The sequence below is a fragment of the Corylus avellana genome, chromosome 7 (assembly GCF_965113065.1).
Source record: "Corylus avellana chromosome 7, dhCorAvel1.hap1.2, whole genome shotgun sequence".
Classification (NCBI taxonomy): domain Eukaryota; kingdom Viridiplantae; phylum Streptophyta; class Magnoliopsida; order Fagales; family Betulaceae; genus Corylus; species Corylus avellana.
In genome coordinates this window covers 6,983,171-7,003,140 of record NC_142496.1, presented here as the reverse complement: position 1 = coordinate 7,003,140, position 19,970 = coordinate 6,983,171, and the positions used below count along the sequence as shown (strand labels likewise).

General features: G+C 34.4%; 1 protein-coding gene and 1 pseudogene across 1 annotated transcript; both read right to left on the bottom strand.

Annotated features, from left to right (window-relative positions):
• Window positions 1–4,044: 4,044 nt before the first annotated feature.
• On the bottom strand, window positions 4,045–5,754 carry LOC132185362 (uncharacterized). Its single transcript, XM_059599145.2, has 2 exons — window positions 5,158–5,754; window positions 4,045–4,848 (listed from the first exon to the last, which is right to left on the bottom strand). Exons 1-2 carry the CDS (start codon window positions 5,752–5,754, stop codon window positions 4,045–4,047), a joined length of 1,401 nt encoding a protein of 466 aa, XP_059455128.2.
• Window positions 5,755–6,359: 605 nt separating this feature from the next.
• On the bottom strand, window positions 6,360–7,523 carry LOC148584394 (uncharacterized; annotated as a pseudogene).
• Window positions 7,524–19,970: the final 12,447 nt, after the last annotated feature.

The following is a 19,970-nucleotide window of genomic DNA, read 5'->3' as shown; positions in this document are numbered from 1 at the left end:
GCAGTAGCCATATATCATACAAATATTTGGGTTTCTTTTTCTTATTTTAGCTTTGCTTTAGGAATAAATGCAAAATTGATCATATGGTTAACTTACATTACAAATCTCTCCATATGGTATAAAAAATAATTTATAGGTCCCTGTAGTTGGCCTAAATTATAAATCACTCCATGTCATATAAAAAATAATTTATAGGTCCACAAGATAGGTCAAGATAACAGTTTACTCCCTGAAATAAATTTTCGTTAAGTAACTTTACCACGTCATATCTAATAAAAAATGCGGCATGTGTTATTATTAATTTCTGACTTTTGAAAATGACAACTAGGATTTTTCACATCATTTTAGGACGCGAGCTAAGATTACACATTAACCCTCACTCCACGTCATACACACGGGTAAAATTTTGGGAACAGAAGATATTAGGTTAATTTATTATAGCAGTATGATGTGAAGTGAGGGCTTATGTCTAATCTTCGCTAACGTCCTAAAATAGTGTGAAAAATTCTAATTGTCATTTTTTAAAGTAAAAAATTAATAATAACACATGTCGCGTTTTTATTGGGTACGACGTGACAAAATAACAAATTCTATTAAGTTACTTAACGGAAATTGATTTCAGAGAGTAAACTATTATTTTGGCCTACCTTGAAGACCTATAAATTATTTTTTATGTCAAATTGAGTGATTTGTAATTTAGACCAACTATAGGGACCTTGTAACGACCCCGATGGGCGAGTCAATTAACTAGTAATTGATTTTATGGTTCGTCTCCCAGCCCTATCCTTCGTAGGACAAGACTCAGGGATTTCAACCTCTTAGAGACGAGAGACCTTAGCAGAAGACTTTTTAAACTATAGGAATATAGAGCATTACATACACAACCACACATTCATACACCATAGTAAACAAAATACCTCATAATATAAAGATAATCATCAAATGTACCGATCATCGGACCATCATCAAATAAGGTTACAATTCATAATATAATTGTCTTAACAAAAGCTCAACAGATCAAATCCTAAGTTTAAGTAAAGATAGAGAAATAACAATCTCGATCATATCAGCTCGGGTGGTTCCTCCATCAATCCACATAGAATGTAACCAAACTGGATCAAAGTCCTCAAAAAATACTCGAATCAGATCCTGCACGATCACCCACGTCTACTCCGAAGGCATCTTTGGTTAAGCTAGCTAAACTGCACAATTTTTCGTAATGGAGAAGGAAAAGCATAAAATAAAGGGGTAAGTCTAAGACTTAGTGAATGTTAACGCATATAATGCTTATGCCAATTTTTGTAATGAACTCTGGTTTTTATAAAGTATGCAATAGTTCCATCATGATAGTATATCACAGATATGATATAGATATATGATATATGCATATGATATAAAGTAACAGTCATAGTTTAACGGTATGGTTTACTCGAGATATTACTCCTTCTCAGTAGGATTAACACTATCTCGAGGGACTTGTAATACAATGCCGGTGCTCCAGCCATTATACACTACTCGCACATCCCATTAGTGGCATGACTGAGTCAGACCTCAGGTAGCCTACACCACTAATGATGTCCGCCCTATAGTGACCAACCAATACGTATGGCTGCGCTTGGTCACGAAACCATTGGATCCAAAACCCACATAACGATATACAATATTTGACTATAAAGTTAACATGTATAGTAAGCTCATGGCCATTTTACCGCACATAACGGTGTACCATGTCCTACGATGCAACTTATCTTGTCTGTATTTTACATGCATGCTTTTTACAAGTCTCACTTTGTTAACATATTCAGCACAACGTTTTTCTCAAAAATGCAAGAGTTCATGTGCAACAAGTGTAAATCCTCAGAGTTCCAAATATGCATGTTTTGATATACAAAATAGTCGTGAAGTCATGGAAAATAACAGCGAGCATTACGTTAGTTAAAACTCACATGGGTCGATTAAATCCTTTGAATATCCCTCTGACATGTTTAGGTCCTTCAAATTTGTGGAAAACCTTCTATTAGTCCTAATTCCACTAAAACAACCCTATAACAGAAAAACTAGAGCTACCGGATGGTCAATCAAAATAGCATTCTCTGTAATGCTTTGGATCGTACGTTCGGGCTCGATTCCGTACGTCCACTCCGAAGGATTTCAGGTAGAACCTCATTTTGTTCACTTGTCCTCCTATCCTCCTAAATCGACTTCTAGGGCTACAAAAAATGCTTCTAAGATTTCCTATCTCAAAATAATGCCTCCATGTATAAGAAAACACATTAAATCAAGATAAACTACTAAATCGTCAAGATTAAAGCTTAACCTAGCTAGAAACTTAAAACCAACAACTAAGTTAACAATTAAACAACATAACATCTAAGAAACAAACTAAGCTTAAGGATATTACCTCCTTTAACCGAAACTTCAAGAACCACCTTCCCTTCTCCACCAAAACTCACAAAATCTCACAAAACACTCACACAGAGTTCTAGGAGCCTGGGGGCATAAATGACCTTGTGATAGTGAGGGGGGGATAGGGGTTATTTATAGTAGATTGCGCTACCAACTTCTCTGAAAAGTAGCAGACTTCCGGGTACTATTGGGGCGTATGTCTGGTACTATTTACACAACGGTCCAAAGGCTGTATTGTACGTCCAGGTATTAATCAAGGGGTATTACAAAAGTAGTGTACATCCTTGTGGTCCCCAGCGTACGTCTGTGTACTATAGGTAGAGTACGGCGTACTATTGACAATGTACGTACGGTGGTCCCCATGCATACGTCATCTACTAAGATAGGAGCATACGTCTGCCAACCCTAGTGTACATCCGGTCCGAAAGTCCAAATTTCCAAAAATGCCCCTCTAGTGGTCCTTAGTGACCCAAAATCCAAATTAATTCTCTAACTAAGTGACCTAAGCTTAGTTAATTATTTGGGTCACTACAGACCTATAAATTATTTTTTATACCATATGGAGTAATTTGTAACTTGGGCCAACTACAAGGACAAGTTTTACATTTATCCCTTTGTTTTATGAAAATTATGGTTTACTTTTCCATATAGTGTTGCTAATTCTATAGTTGTCGATATTGGGTTTTGATGTTTCTGAGTTTAACTGCAAAGGTGTTGCTTTTCGGAGTTCAATTTTGATGGAGTTTTGTTGTTGTTAGAAAAACAATAGAAAGCATGAAACATAAATTGCACCTAATGTGCATTAACAAACTGCTATTTTAACATTAATTATGACCGTTGGACTAAACCATTATGAACAATTCTTTAATTATAACAGTTAGATAGTAATTATTAGAAACGATGCGTTAATTTCAACCGTAAAATCAAATTTAATTTGATTACAAAAGAGCCCTAGATCTTGCTACCACACACACCCAAGCATTTGCCTTAAAGCAATGCTTGATGTGTGTAAGGTCTTATAAATACGGAATTGACTTTTTCTTTTTCTTACGTGGGATTCTCTTCATTCAAAGTTCTTTAATATCTTTTATTTAACTTACATCTTTGAAAGTAAAAGTAGTTTTATAATCATAATTACATATCTATCGCTTCAATTTCTCTTCACTCTAGGAAATGAGCGTTTTTCTCTCTACGACACTAAGCCCTAGGTGAGAAGCAAAACTTTCTTCAAGTCAGAATAACCGACTGTGAAGGAAACTACATGATCGTCTTTCGGTGGAGGAGCGGATTGGCTTGTAATAGATCGGAATGGCAGAAGATTTAACACAACTATAGGGAAACTTCTCCTTGATGGAGGAGGAGAGTGTCGAATTGGAAATCAATACTAGAGCGGTTGAGGGAGTTGTAACCAGAGGACAAATTTGCTTGGTTGGAAAACTAGTAGAACACGTCTACAATAGCAAGAGATAACAAGGCCAACCATTTGTCCTTCAATGTTGTTCATATTCCAAGTTGAACTACCTCACAATGACTAATTATGTACTTAGCACTAAACCTAAAGATAAATATTACAATGAGATTACCGAAACCCCAAAAAACTACTAATCAAGTTGCTGATCAAGACATATAGTTTTCCTCTTAGACATTAGCTGGGACTTTTGCTGGAGCCTTTGTTGACTTGCGTTTGAAATTGCGCAACTTATTCACCATCCAATAGAGTGGGCGAATTATTTGAATTACGCCAGTAATCACAACCACTCCAATCCAAACTTTTGTTACATTGTCGGCGAACTTGTTAATATTATCTAAAACGTCAAACGATGTAATCAAATCTAGTGCAAACAGATAGGTAAGTGTCATGAACACAACTGAGGTAGTCATGGTTAATGATAATAACCATACAGAGAACTTGCTTGTAAGAGGAAATCCACTAATGACCAAGAGTACGACGCACACAGATGCAATGAAAGAGGTGGTATTGAATTTTAACATGAGTTGGTAGACTTCTGGTAACGAACAAGATAAAATCGCTGTGCCAGCATAACATATGTCTTCTTCCCTAGAAGGCTTACCTTTTGCATCATCTTGCCAAACGCCACCTGGTGGGTTGATCCCGACTTGGAAAGCCATGGTTGCCATCACAGTGGCCACTACCATCAAAGTGCCACGTGTTTCATCGATCCAATTTCCTTGGTGCTTCAAGCGTCTACCTAATGAAGAACAAATGCACCTCCACCCTCTCTTAAGCCATGATTGATCATCAATTGATCTTTTGACACCGGCTTCCTTTAGAATGTTTTTGATTTCAGCATATTTAAAATCTCTTGGATAAACGTTAGAGGCCTCTAAGACATCTAAGACATCTAAAGCTGTTTGACCATACTTGTTCTTGGAATTAGCCTCTCTTTTTATTTCTGGTACTGAAAGCAAGTAATTTATGACCTGCACAAAGACAACACTCTATTGTTACTTCCAGCTGCTACTAGAAACTGTAAAAGCACTTCCATCGAAACAACCCAAATAAATTTAACTCAACCAGTAACCACACACACATTGAATGGCATTTTAGTTATTCTACAAATATATCTTTCTTCTAATTAAAAAATTTAGTCATACTTTATGAATACAAACAGAGTTGCAAATTACAGGAAGGAAAAACAAGAATTTGATCTAAAATATTTTATATATAATTAACTGGAAAAAAAAAATGCTCGTCTAAGAGATTAATAGGCAAAAATATTGTTAACACACCTTCATTTGCTTGAGCATCACTGCTAAATGCAATATGGAGTTGCCATCACGGTCTTTGGAGCTAAGGAATGATTGGTCACCATTAGCCGATGCTACTAACAATTCCAGAGCCTCCAAATGATTGTTTTGAACACACAAGTGCAATACACTATCTCCGTGGAGATTCTCCAAGATGGACGTTGGTTGAGCATGAATTAACAGTCTCATAGTCTCTATTCGTCCTCTCATTGCGGCTAAATGGAGAGGAATTCTCTCATCTCGATCACGAAAAATGACGCAAACATCTGCATTTACTAGCAACAATGCTCTTACAATCTCAGTGTGACCCTCAGCAGAAGCCAAGTGAAGAGGGATTCGTCCTAGCGAATCCACCTCTTCTGCAAGTTTAGGTTTCTTGCTTAGAAGTGCTTTACTAAATTCAAAGTGACCAAGCAAAGCAGCTATGTGTAAGGGAGTCTCACCAAAAGATGTGAGTAAAACTCTATCAAGGATGAGTGCATCCCTTTGGATCAATGTGGTCAAGGTGCTCACACACCCATCTCGTGATGCTTCATAGAGTGCATGCATATTGGCTTTCTCATCATGCCCTCTATCCATCCTTCACTTGTGATTTGTGAATGTGAAGACTGAAGAAACTTCAACAAGTACTTATAGACTTACTACAGTCACGTGGGTTACTTACAATGACATGTATGATCAGCAAACGAGGGCCAACTGCTATGTCTCTTTGGTCAAGACACATGTTTGTGTTGGGTTGTCCAAAGAAGTTTCACCGCTGGGTAAGTAGTATTATTGGGTGAGAAATAAATTCTTTATATTTAGCTCATTTTTTTTATAATTAATTAATTATTAAATTTGTGAAACTCACATTAATTTATATAAATCTACATAAATTTACAAATTTAAAAATTAATTAACAAAAATATACATCAAATATGAAAAATTTATTTACTCTTAACTATTTTTCTAGTTGCATAACACGTTTTTGATTGCTCAGCTACCTACGTCATTGTACGGAAAATGTTGACGTCTATCTTTCCAGTACTACTATAAATTGTAGATTTGATTATTATAGTGTCAAATGGTTGCCGTCATCTTTGGTAAGCAAAATTGGCGCATTAAGGTGGTGTTTGGCAAAAGGCATGGCCAGCCTAGATACTGTTCAAATCCTTTTATTTGATGTGAAATTACACTATTATCCTTCATTTATTTCTCCCAAAATATCCAGGATGGAGGGGTAATATCCCGGCTCCTCCTTTACCTATTATGTTCTCTTCCTTCAAACACTCCAACATGTGCTCGGCCTTGAAATCGAGCCGTTGAAACGCCGTCAGCTTCCACGCGCGAGACTTCTGGAGCTTCTTTTTTCGCATCAAGTAAACCGTAACGAGGACCAGGGACAGAGCCGTTACGATTGCGATCACGGCCATTACGACCTTCCAAGCCCCGTAATTGCTACGGCTCCGACACGAAACCTGACCCGGAGTGCCCACAAAAGACGGGCAAGTGGCAGGATATGGCGGACAGAGATTGGGGTTCCCAGCGAACGAGCTTTCATTGAAAACCAAGAATTGCCCGACGGTAGGAATTGTTCCCCGAAGATTGTTTTCCGAGAGGTCCAGCGTTGTGAGGCTCGTCATGAATTTGATTTCGCTGGGGATTTGGCCTGTGAGCTGGTTTCTCGAGAAATTGAGAATGCTGAGATCCTTCAGCTTGGAAATCCCTTTGGGAATTTCACCAAACAGGTTGTTTCGACTGAAATCGGCGGAGGTTAAAGAGGTACAGCTCGAATTGAAGCCGGAATTTCGCCGCTGAGATTGTTGGCGCTCACGTTGATCCTCGAGAGCAAGTGTAGATGAAAGATTTCCTCCGGAATCTCACCGGTAAAACTATTAATTTCCAGCAATAGAGTCTGCAAATTCTTGAAATTTTGAATTCCCGGAGGAATTTTCCCGGTGATTTGATTGCCGGAGAGCGTGAGAATTCCGAGTTCGCCTGCAGAAAGCTCGAAGGAAAGCTCGCCAGAGAAGTGGTTCTCGTTGACCTCGATCTGTGCCACCAAAGGCAAGTTGAAAATCCCTGCCGGAATCGTCCCATTGAGCTGGTTCTTCATGATTCGGATCTTTGTAAGCGACTTGCATTCGCCGAGTTCTTCAGGGATTGGTCCGAAGAAGAAATTCTCCATCAAGATCAGCATCGACAATCTCCCTCCTTTGCACGAATCGCGAGGAATCAACCCGGTGAGATGATTGGTCGCCACGTCGAGTTCCTTGAGCTTTCCATTGCGACCCAAGTTTTCGGGGAGTTCGAGCGTGAAGTTGTTCTCCCATAGCTGAAGCACTTCGAGATTTGGAAGGTCTGTGGAAAAATTTCAGAGAGGGGCAATATGGTAAAAAAATGTCAAAAGTTGAGTCTAAAAACCGGTCAATGGCCCAGACTATAAACAGTGTCTAGGCCATGGCTTTTGCCAAACGAAGCCTAAGAGATCCAAATGAGGCGTACGTTGGCATCCAAAGTTTGATCAGTCTTTTCATCCTCAGCGTACAGTGTGGACCCTCAGCATCCCTTGTTTTGGCCGACAATTATATTATACGGCAGTTATTACTTTTGACAAGTATTATCATATCTCAGCCTTAGTCATGGTCACCATTTTTGTTGATCATTTTAAAATTTGAAAACAACTTGTAATTGCATTTGTTTCTGCTGGATTTTGTGATGTCTATTGGCTACAATGGGGCACTTTGAGCGCTTCGCTTGAAGTTTGGATACCTTCACCCTTGAAACTGGCTTGAACCTGAAGTTTAACATTGAATATCTCGAAACACAAATGGAAATGTCTTTTAACTTCGACAAGAGGCAGAGGACAAGGAACGAAGACTGTCAACAATGGAATCGATGATCCCATGAGAGCCACCAGTCGCTGTAAACATAAGGTGTTTAGGTGCTTTAGCTCTATCAAAATAAAATGCACCTGGTACCAATTTTTCTTTTGGTCGTGTAGCCAACCAAAGAATCGTGTCTGCACCTTCCTCACTTGTTCTAAGCTTTCCTGAAAACCTGGAGGACATTTACGGTCGAAAATGTTAGTTCATGTGTTGGCTTAATTCAGTTACAAAATGCAGAGGCTACTGTTCACAGGCTCAAACACTAATATAAAATGCTCAGAATCCAATCTTCACCGTTCATAATGTATATTCATGTGTTATGAACGTCTCTGCAAAATTTCAGCTCAATCGGACCACAAACGCCCATCGATCGGGGCTGTTGATCAAGACTGGACAGGCCGGGTCCGGACCGCAATTCCCCGTGTCCGGACTGCAATTCCAAAAACTAAAATTTTGCTCCGCAAAGCCGTGTCCAGACAGCCCATTAACATGTCCGGACCCCCCGTAAGTTTTAGGCCCAAAAACATGATTTGAAGTGGGTTAGGTCTAAGTTTTTGTCAAGGGTATATATACATCATTATAGAAGAGAGAGGTACGAATTTTCGCCCCCAGAGAGTTCGTCGGATGCTGTGCTAAGAGAGATCATATGTGGTGAGCGTTAATTGAATCTCTTAGAGTTTTAGTTATTCCTTTGATAAATCTACGGTTGAGAAGTCTATCGGAAGAGTCCGATAAAGGAGAATCACGTTGAAAAAGATTGTGAGCAAGGAGACGAGTTGTAGGCTTGTCGATCTTACAGAGCCAAGGTCTTGCAAAGGGTTGTAAGTGTTCCTAGTGTCTGTAATCTCTGGATAATCTTTTGATAGTGATTTCCTGGGCTTGGCTGCCCCGAAGAGGTTTTACTTTTAGAACGTTTTCTAAAAGGTTTCTTCTCCGTCACCAAAATCTTTGTGTGTGATTGTTCATATTTTGGTGATTGTTTGCTTTGATAAATATCCGTTAATTCCGCATAAAACTGTGATATTTATCTGTTTAGAGTTTTTCAATTCGTATTAGAGCGGGTTCACTCTGTTTGGATTAAATTCTTGAGTGAGATCTGTTGACTCCTGTTGGCTATGAATACTTCTCAAGGGGAATATGATCTTATAAACTCCTTCAACAATTTGTTAGAAAAATTCACTCTTTTGAGACATCAATACACAAATTGTTTGGGGGAGTTTCAAGATCTTAAACATGTGAATGAATCTATTGTTACTAAATTGTCTGAATCACATGCTATAATTGATTCTTTAAAATCTGAAAATTCTGTTTTAGGTTCTAAAGTTGATTTGTCAGAGAATAAATTAAAAGAGTCAGAAACTCAATTGGAAAAATTCTCTAGCAATTCCCTTGAGAATATGTTATATACTCAGAATTCTGATTGTGATAAATCTGAGTTAAGTTTTGATTGTCATGTTGCTTTGTCTTCTAACAATGATTCTAGTTCCGAGATAATATTTGTTAAATCAGAAAAAGTAGAAGACTCTTTGGTTAAAAGAAAAACAGCAGCTCCCTCGACCTCACAAGGTAAGGAAGTTAAGAAAATTCATATTGAACCTTGTGTATCTTACCCCAAGTATAGAGCCGTCCATCCTCCTAGGAATCTACGTCCTAAAAGCTTTATCCCTACTTGTCATCATTGTGGAAAAGTTGGTCACATTCGACCCAACTGTTTTAAATTGAAACCTCATATGCATAAAAATAAAAATTCTGTTTCTAGGAAAGAACCTTTGGGGTTATGCACAATGATGATGGGAGGTTTGTCTAGATTAGACAAGATTGAAAATGTTCACGTCTCTACACCTTCTATCAAGAAGGTTTGGATTAGGAAGGATTATACTATTCACCCATTGAGGGGGAGTGGTAGTGATCTCTCCTAAAGTTAGGTGAGTCAATAACATGCCTAGGATTGATTGTTTTGCTTTTTTGAATATCCTTGAGCGTGTTATTTTTCTTTGCTTTGCATTTTTTTTGTTTTCTAGTTTATGCATTGCAATTGTTTTTTGGTTGTTACACTTTTTGTGTGAATTGTGTATACATGTTTGTTTTGAGATTCTTGTTATGAGGCATATTCATAAAGGATTTTTCAAGAAATTCATATGTTATGATCTTTGAAAGGCTTATAGATGAGATGTTGTGTGCGGACCACCAAGATTTATGTCTACTTGCTAATCAAGTGTTCATGAATGTGAAATGTCTTGTGAAGACCTAGAAGTAGTTATTAAACCAAATCATTATTTTGTAGTGGGACCTATAAGATGTGATGAAAGTTTAATGCTAAAGGACATTCATGTATTGCCTGTTGTAATCTCAATTCAAGCAAGTTGTTTTTTTTTTTTTTTCTTTTTTTTTCTTTTTTTCTTTATGCATTGCATTTTTTGTTTGTTTTACATTTGTTTTCGTCTGTGTGCATTTCTTTTGTGAAAAATTTTAAAAAGACAAAAATATGTTACTTTGATTGTTTTCTTTTCTTTCTTTTGTCTTATGCACCTAGATAGTCCATTAATTTCTCATGTTACTTTTTATGGATTTAATTCCTTGCGTCTTGGAATGTTCTTAATATGCATGAGATGAAAATTTGTGTCAATGGACTTGTTTTTGTGGTTACCTAAAACCTGAGCTTATGTGGTACATTTTGCCTATGCTTTATTTCTTGTGCACATTTAAGCTTAAATTGAGGTTTTGTTTCACTTTATTTGTGAGGTTTGTTAGGTAACCATATGAGGTTTTTGACTAGTCATATTCTTCAAATTGACCATATGCTAGTTGAACCTAGGGCTTAAAAATTCCTGCTTTCTCTTTTGTGATAAGCACCAACAGTTTAAGGACACTTTCTCAAAGAGAAAAATAAACAAAATAGTGAAACAAATAAAATCAAAAAATCATATTCCAAAGGAATTTATTTCACTGTGTCAAACTTGTGCAAAATGTTTTACAAAAAGAAATATATAGGATGAGAGTGGCTAGGCCCTAGTATGATAAGGCTTGACTTTTGATTTGATATACTTGTCAAAACCTTATGGTGGTGAAACTTTCTCCTCATTTTGTAAGTTGAAAATTTTTCTCTTTGGATGGCTTACACACACACCACACAAGCATGGGTTGAATGGTACATTTTTTCTTTGCTTGGGTTAAGCAATATGAGTTTCTTGCCATTTCTAGTCTCATGTATATTTTGCATATTTGGAGCATGTTTGGGATATTCATTGTGCAATACATGAGTCATTGATGTGTTATCATTTGTGTTTATTTGACTTTTGAGGAGGAGAAACATGTTTTGCATTTTTTAACTTCTTGTTGATTATTGAGTCATATGTTGAGGGGGAGTTTTTGGTGATGTGTGTTCATGATCTTGCATTCTACGTCATTTTTTTGTGATCATGAGTTTTATTTCTGTATTCCTGTTCCACATATGCCTTGATATATTTTGTGAAGTGTTTCAGGAAATATGAAGACCTTTTGTCATTCTGTGACAAAAAGGGGGAGTAAATATGGGGAGATGATGGGATTGGCTCGGCATTTTGGTTTTGTCACTGAATTGCCAAAGGGGGAGTTTGTTAGTTCTTGTGTTGGCTTAATTCAGTTCCAAAATGCAGAGGCTACTGTTCACAGGCTCAAACACTAATGTAGAATGCTCAGAATCCAATCTCCACCGTTCATAATGTAGATTCATGTGTTATGAACGTCTCTGCAAAATTTCAGCTCAATCGGACCACAAATGCCCATCGATCGGAGCTGTTGATCAAGACTGGACAGGCCGGGTCCGGACCGCAATTCCCCGTGTCCGGACCGCAATTCCAGAAACTAAAATTTTGCTCCGCAAAGCCGTGTCCGGACAGCCCATTAACATGTCCGGACCCCCCGTAAGTTTTAGGCCCAAAAACATTACTTTAAGTGGGTTAGGTCTAGGGTTTTGTCGGGAGTATATATACATCATTATAGAAGAGAGATGTACGAATTTTTGCCCCCAAAGAGTTCGTCGGAGGCTGTGCTAAGAGAGATCATATGTGGTGAGCGTTAATTGAATCTCTTAGAGTTTTAGTTATTCCTTTGATAAATCTACGGTTGAGAAGTCTATCGGAAGGGTCCGATAAAGGAGAATCACGTTGAAGAAGATTGTGAGCAAGGAGACGAGTTGTAGGCTTGTCGATCTTACAGAGCCAAGGTCTTGCAAAGGGTTGTAAGTGTTCCTAGTGTCTGTAATCTCTGGATAATCTTTTGATAGTGATTTACTGGGTTTGGCTGCCCCGGAGAGGTTTTACTTTTAGATCGATTTCTAAAGAGTTTCCTCTTCGTAACCAAAATATTTGTGTCTGCCTCTTTATTGCTTTATATATTTTGGGAGATTGAATTGTTTATTGCCTCATAGTATTAATTCCGGATAAATTGTGATAAACAAGTTTTTGGAGTCGGTTAAGCGTTTTTTTAGAAAAGATTACGAACAAGAGAAAAAACCAAAGAAAGAGTAGCAGACAGAGGCGAACGGGAGGAATTCGAAATGTAATTAGAAGAATAATTTCCTTACGATTTAGAGAAATCAGGCAAGCTCTGAGCAACTCCAGGTGTCTCAGCCCAACCGGAGTGCATCGAATAGAATCCAATCCCTTTTTTCTTGTAGATTTCAGCCCATTTTTCTGTTAATGCTACCTGACAAGTGACAAAGGATAACCATTTGATAAATTTTCATATTCTATGCCAGTGCCACACTCAGACAGTAAGACTGATGAATTTCTCCACTGCAGACATTTTGAATTCTACAATGAACAGGAGTATTGAATTTTAATTTGGTACAAAATTGTTATATAAATTAAAATATTCATTACAAGAAACAACTAATAGTGTGCTCCTCCATATGGAAGTGGTGTAAAATTGACTTGAACTTCGAGGCTTATTTTTTGACTGGGACTTTGTTATGTAAACGAAATCAGAAGAAAATCAAAAGGAAATAGAAAGAGGGAGAGATTTGAGCACTTCTAGGGGTCGTCCTTCACAAATTGCACAAAGCAATTGACTGAATTATTTCTCGGTGAGTAGCCATATGACATCTACACTGATTGTATAGAGGAAAATCTAGGATTTCCTGGAGTAATAAGGAATCCTAACATATTATATTCTGAACTTGTTTGTATTAATTTAATTGAATTATCGTGGTAATTAAGGTTATTATTTCATTACTTAAAGAGATCCAAATGAGGCGTACGTTGGCATCCAAAGTTTGATTAATCTTTTCATCCTCAGCTTACAGTGTGGACCCTCAGCATCCCCTGTTTTGGCCGACAATTATATTATACGGCCAGTTATTACTTTTGACAAGTATTATCATATCTCAGCCTTAGTCATGGTCACCATTTTTGTTGATCATTTTAAAATTTGAAAACAACTTGTAATTGCATTTGTTTCTGCTGGATTTTGTGATGTCTATTGGCTACAATGGGGCCACGAGACCACCCATTTACTCAACCAGTCAAGCCATCTAGGAGTTGGCTTAATCTGCTTCTAAGCCAACATATATATATATATATATATATATATATATATATATATAGTTATTATTTGTTTATAATAAGCTTTTCAGGAAGAAAAAAAAAAATTTATTATTATTTCAGATGTAAATTGTTGGACCACAATATAATTCAATACTTACCATTTACCAAACGACCTCGCTTTAAGAGGTTTCGTGAAAATGAAAAGGTACGTAAAGAAGATTAAAAATGACAAGTTGTCAACAATCATGATTCGTACGCATGCTGACAAGGACTTGGATTTGTTGGTGTAAAGTAAGTGTGCATATTTTTCTAAACAGGCAAAGCCATTCATGTAATTAAATACATTTATATATTTTGTTAATTGAGAAATAGTAAATAATTTAATTTTCTCAAGTGTTACGTGGACTGCAGCACTAGATCATAAAACATTTACCGGCCGTTTCTAGCTACAAGTGTTATGGTAAATTTGGCATTACTTTTAGTCTCTTCCCTAATCGCCGTTGTTGTTTGCTGGTTGTTTATTTGTGTTTTTTGTTTTGAATAAGATGTTTATTCTCTTTAGATCTGCCATCATGAGTGATGATGAATAATTATGTGTAAGGGGTTATTTCTCACAACGTACCTGGATAATTAGGTGTGAAATGTTATCTCTCATGACGGCTTCAAATAAATTTTGTTAAAAAGTTTGACTACTCATGTCTTAGATCTAGTGTCTTCGGAGTAAATCTACTCTTTAACTGTATTTGTACATGGGTTAGCGAATGATTGAAAACATATATAGAACCTGATTGTAAAAATTTTTGTTTATATCTATAACTTTGTAACCTCATAGCATATGGTTATGATTTTTACAGAGTTTCATGCTTTGTGCTGTAAAAGCTTTTTTTCTGCTCTGTAAAAGCTTTACGCTTATAATCTTTAATCAATGAAATCCTCAAAATTCCGTTAAAATAAATAAATAAATAAATTTGGCATTACTTTTAACAAGAAACAAATGCACAAAATCACAAATTAATAACCTTACATTTCCACGTTACATTATTGATAGGGAAGAAGAGAGAAAATTTATATTATTTTGTATTCATTTGGTGAGTTAATAGTATATGTGGTATAACAAATAATTTATTGGTATTCAAAGTATGCCAAAATAACAGTTTACTTCATGAAATCAATTTTCATTAAGTAATTAACAAAATCTGTCACTTGCTACGTCATACCTAATAAAAACACGACATGTGTTATTATTAATTTTTGACTTTCAAAAATAACAATTAAGATTTTTCACATCATTTTATGATGATATATAAGATTACACATCAGCTCTCACTTCACATCATACTGCTACAATAAATTAATCTAATATTGCTATAGTAAATTAATCTAATCTCTTATATCCCTAAAATTCTACCCCATGTGTAACCCTCTCTCATCTTCATTTTCCTCAGCCACTTCATAAAATGCGACTGACAAATTCTCGCAAAATGTTCTCAAATCATAGCGAGGAAGATAAAAATGAGTAAGGGTTACGCATTGAGTAAAATTTCAGGAATATAAGAGATTAGGTTAATTTACTGTAATAACATAACGTGGCAAAATAATGAATTTTGTTAAGTTACTTAACGAAAATTGATTTTAAGCAGTAAACTGTTATTTTTCCTTACCCTGAAGACTTATCAATTATTTTTTATACCATATGGAGTGATTTGTAATTTAGGTCAACTACAAGGATGTATAAATTATTTTTTATATCACATGGACCAATTTTTGTAATTTGTAATTTAGGCCAACTACATGGACCAATTTTTCATTTATCCATATATATATATATATATATATATATATGAAACGACGTCGTTTTTGTGTTGAAATATATATAAAAATTTAGAAATGATGTCGTATATAGTAGGATATTATCATATTACCATATAAACGACTGCATTTTTTAAAAACAAAAAAAAAATTGAAATTTTTAATTTTTTTCTTTAAAAAATGGTTAGCGGTTATTAAGGTTATTAACCACTAACTGCCGGTTAACCGCCTAGGTGGTTAATAAATTTTACTAACCGGTCTTTTCACCCCTAGTTAAAATGGCGAGTCTAAAAAGTAAAGATTTAAACTACTTTTATTAAATTGCCTCACTAAAATAATTAAAAAATGAGTGGTTAAACTGCAAGGAGTGCTCTTACGGTGTACACTCCACAAATTCGAATTTGCAGATTACTTACACCCTGTGTCTTTACCCATTCTTGCCCCTGGCACACCCAAATTGTGCCTATTTTTCCTTGGTTTGCAAGCCTGAGAATTGGCTAGTGTCATGGTTGCATGTGTGAGATGAGAGAGGCAATTATTATATATAGAGGAATGCTACAGTTATTTTCACTTTTTTATATTATTTTTTTCACACATTAGAAAGATGCTTTCAATAATTTCTTCAAAAATTAAGAATTAATTAAAAAACTTTGTATGAACCGGAGTTATTAGCAGATGGAGTAATGCTAAACCTCTTGTCTCTTTTGTATTATTCTAAAAATAATATAACTTTTAAAATTATCATTAAGCTTATAATTAATCACTATTAAATTTTAATTAAATAATAATTTTAAAAATTACTTTATTTTTGAAGTGACAAAATAAATTTATAACATTATTCTAGGAGATGACATAGAATACCTACGTCAGCTAAACGACAATCAAAGTCCAATTTCTTCAACGTCTCTCGATAATACAACAATCTAATCAATGCAATGGAGAACTAAAAACCGAAACGAAAAATTTGGTGGACCTTTTGCAAAAAGCAAATCCATTTGGGATAAACTCGAATCTGCCAGTGAAAAAGAAATTGTGTGGACAGCAACGATGATCCATTTGGGATAAAGACTCCAAGAAACATGGTGGAGTCTGGAAAGTTGTGATACCTTTTATTTTTATCTCTTTTAGTCAAAAAGATTATAAGCCTAATGTAAGAGAGTTTAGCATTATTTTCCTGATGCTTGAAGAAAAAATTGGTTTATTTGGAAAAAGAATGGACTGAGAATGACGTATTCTGAAACAATCTTCCAATATAGGGATAACATTTGCCTTTTCTTCTCTCATATTTCATTAATTTTTTTAATTAATCATTGAATCTGAATTTTTAGGATAAAACTCTTATATTACTGAGCATACAGTTCTGAAAAATTATAGCCAAAAGTTATGAAGGTTATAATGTCATAAAAATGACTTCAAACTTCTGCTAACCCATGTGTAATTACATTTAAGAAACATATCTGCTTTGTGCAGATTAAATCTAAGACATAAATAGTTTAAATACAAAAACAAAAATAAAAAACAATTAAAAAAAGATCATTTATAAAGAAGTAGATGAGTAGATATAAAAAGATGATTTAAAAGATCATTGATAATGAACTTGATATACAGTTTTTGGTTTAAAAATGATTAATGGGATATAAAGTAAATAAAAATTTTAAATTTTTTATAAAATTTTATTTTGTCGTGAATTTTTTATTTATATAATAATAAAAAGTAAATAATTTTTCTTTTCCCTTAATACTAGGGGTGCAAAGGCGGTTACGGTTAGCGGTTAGTGGCAATAACCGCTAACCGTAACCGCCCTAGCGGTTAGTAAATTTCACTAACCGCAACCGCTAACCGCCTAGCGGTTAACGGTTAGCGGTTAGTGGCCGGTTAGCGGTTAGTGAAATAGATAACCGCCCGCTAACCGCTTTTTTAAAATTGGGCTTTTTTTTTTGGGCTTTTTTTTACCCTCATTTTTTTTCTTGTATTTTTAATATCTTCTTGGGCCCAATTGCTATAAATATTTGAATTGTCATTGGATCATATGATTAAGTGTTGATCTTATAAACTTACAAACAAACAAAAATACTTCAATTGTAGTTATAAGTAACACATTGTTTAATCCAATGTCAATTACTTAATTTGATATTATATGAATCACATTGTCATTGTCATTGTACATGAATAATTGATTAAGTATTGGAATTGTAATTGGATCATATAGTTAAATATTTATCTTATACATTTATATTATTCAATATGCATATAATATAACTATAAGCAATTATATATATATATATATATATATATATATATATATATATATATAAAATTCAAAATTGTTCAAAATTGTTAATTTTCTTTTTTTTTTCTTTCAAAAAATGGTTAAATTTCTTTTTCTAAAAAATGTTCAAAAAATACATTAATACTTCAATTGTGATTATAAGTAACACATTGTTGAATCTAATGTCAATTACTTAATTTGATATTATATAATCATATAGTCTCATTAAATTATATCATATGATTCATATGATTAATTATTTAAATTCTTATCATATTTACTTATAATCTTTTTTCTTTGAATTGAACTTAATATCTAATGGTAAATGGTAATGTTCAAACTCCTAAATCCTAAATTCCTAAAGTATCTAATAATGCTTTAATTAAATTGTAGACTTGTAGTTATAAGTAACATATTGTTTAATTCAATTGAATCAATTGTGATTATCATTGTACATGAATCATATGATTAACTTGTAGACTTATGACTTATGAGTTATGTCATATTATATATGTATTATTTATTATTATATAATCATATGATTTAATGATCAAGTCATCATGTGATATAATCATATCAATTATAGTGATAATATATAAATTACTAAAATTATAATGATAATACATTAATACTTAAATTATGTTTATAAGTAACACATTGGTCATTGTTTAATCCAATGTCAATTACTTAATTTGATATTATACGAATCGTATCATCATTGTACATTAATAATATGATTCACTTGAAGTCTTGAATAAAGTATTTGAATTGTCATTGAATCATATGATTAACTATTGATATTATACATTTATATTATTCATATACATATGTAGACTTATATAGACTTATAGGTTTATAACATACATTGGAAATAAGTCTCTAGATATTTAATTGTTGTATTAGTATGAATTAGTATACTTATGAGTTATGTCATATTATATATGTATAATTTGTTATTATATAATCAAATGATTTAATAATCAATTTCATGTGATATAATCATATAAATTATAGTGATAATATATTAATACTCAAATTGTGATTTAATTATTTTTTTAAAAAAAATTGTGATTTAATGATCAAGTGATTATATGATATAATCATATAAATTATAGTGATAATATATTAATACTTAAATTGTGATTTAATGATCAAGTGATTATGTTATATGTATAATTATAAAAATATATTAATAAAAAGGCGGTTAGCGGTTAGCGGTTACGGTTAGTAGACCCAATAACCGCTAACCGCTAACCGCTAGGCGGTTATGGCGGTTAGGCGGTTAGCGGTTAATGCGGTTAAACGGTTAGGCGGTTAGGCGGTTGGCGGTTATAGCGGTTAGCGGTTAGCGGGCGGTTAAAAACCGCCCGCCTTTGCACCCCTACTTAATACTTTCCTTTCTTGTTTCACATTTACCAAGGAGTACCATATATCATATATGAATTATAGTACGTCCCCTACAAGCTTCTGATGCTTCTTTTATGCAATATATAGGGAGGAGGACAGGCTCTCACATGCCCTTTAACCTCTTCCTCCATCTTAGGCCACCATCACGTGGGCCAGCTAGCCCTGTCATAGAAACAAACAGACAATTTTTAGTGACCATACCCAAAAAGGAAACATTTTGATTCTACTCACCAAAGAAAAAAATAATAAGAAGAAAAAGAAAATGAACTTGCCCCCACCCCTCTCCAACGCAACATGAATCAAGAAAAAAATAAAGATACATGATTAGTGTCTCATCAAACGGGTAAATTAGTGTTCACACTAACATGGAATCTTGACAACAAAAAAACATAACAATCAAAACTCTCAAAGAAGAAAATATTTTTTTCAATATCATAAATCTATGGGTACAAAAAAAATACTTAAATAGAATCTCAAAAATCTTAACCCTCAATTGAATGACTTTTGAGTTAAGCCCATTATTAAATTGCAAAATATATTAACTCTTTAAAGTATAAAACCTCCCCTCACCAAAAAGACTTGATGATAAGATGTTGACGTGTTTCTATCTTTCTCAATGTTACCGGTTTCTCTCTTCTTCTTTTCCATTTCTATGTTTCTCTTCTTTTAGATCACTTTCGATTTTGGTTGCTACTTTTTCAGTTCACCATAATAATAAAAAGACAACACTACCATCAATTATAGTCCGTATTCTTTTTCTTTCTTTCTGTTTTTTTTTTCTCTCTATTTTTGTCACAAGATTAAAATGTTAATCTTGAGCTTAAGTTCAAGCAGTAACCATATATCATACAAATTCATGGGTTTCTTTTTGTTATTTTAGCTTTGTTTTAGGGATAAATGCAAAATTGATCATATGGT

Excerpts from the sequence above, each read along its gene's own strand:
- LOC132185362 (XM_059599145.2), bottom strand. The coding sequence starts at position 5,754 with ATGGATAGAGGGCATGATGAGAAAGCCAATATGCATGCACTCTATGAA. Across the intron at positions 4,849-5,157 it reads TGATGCTCAAGCAAATGAAG|GTCATAAATTACTTGCTTTC; the intron begins GTGTGTTAACAA and ends GTCTTTGTGCAG.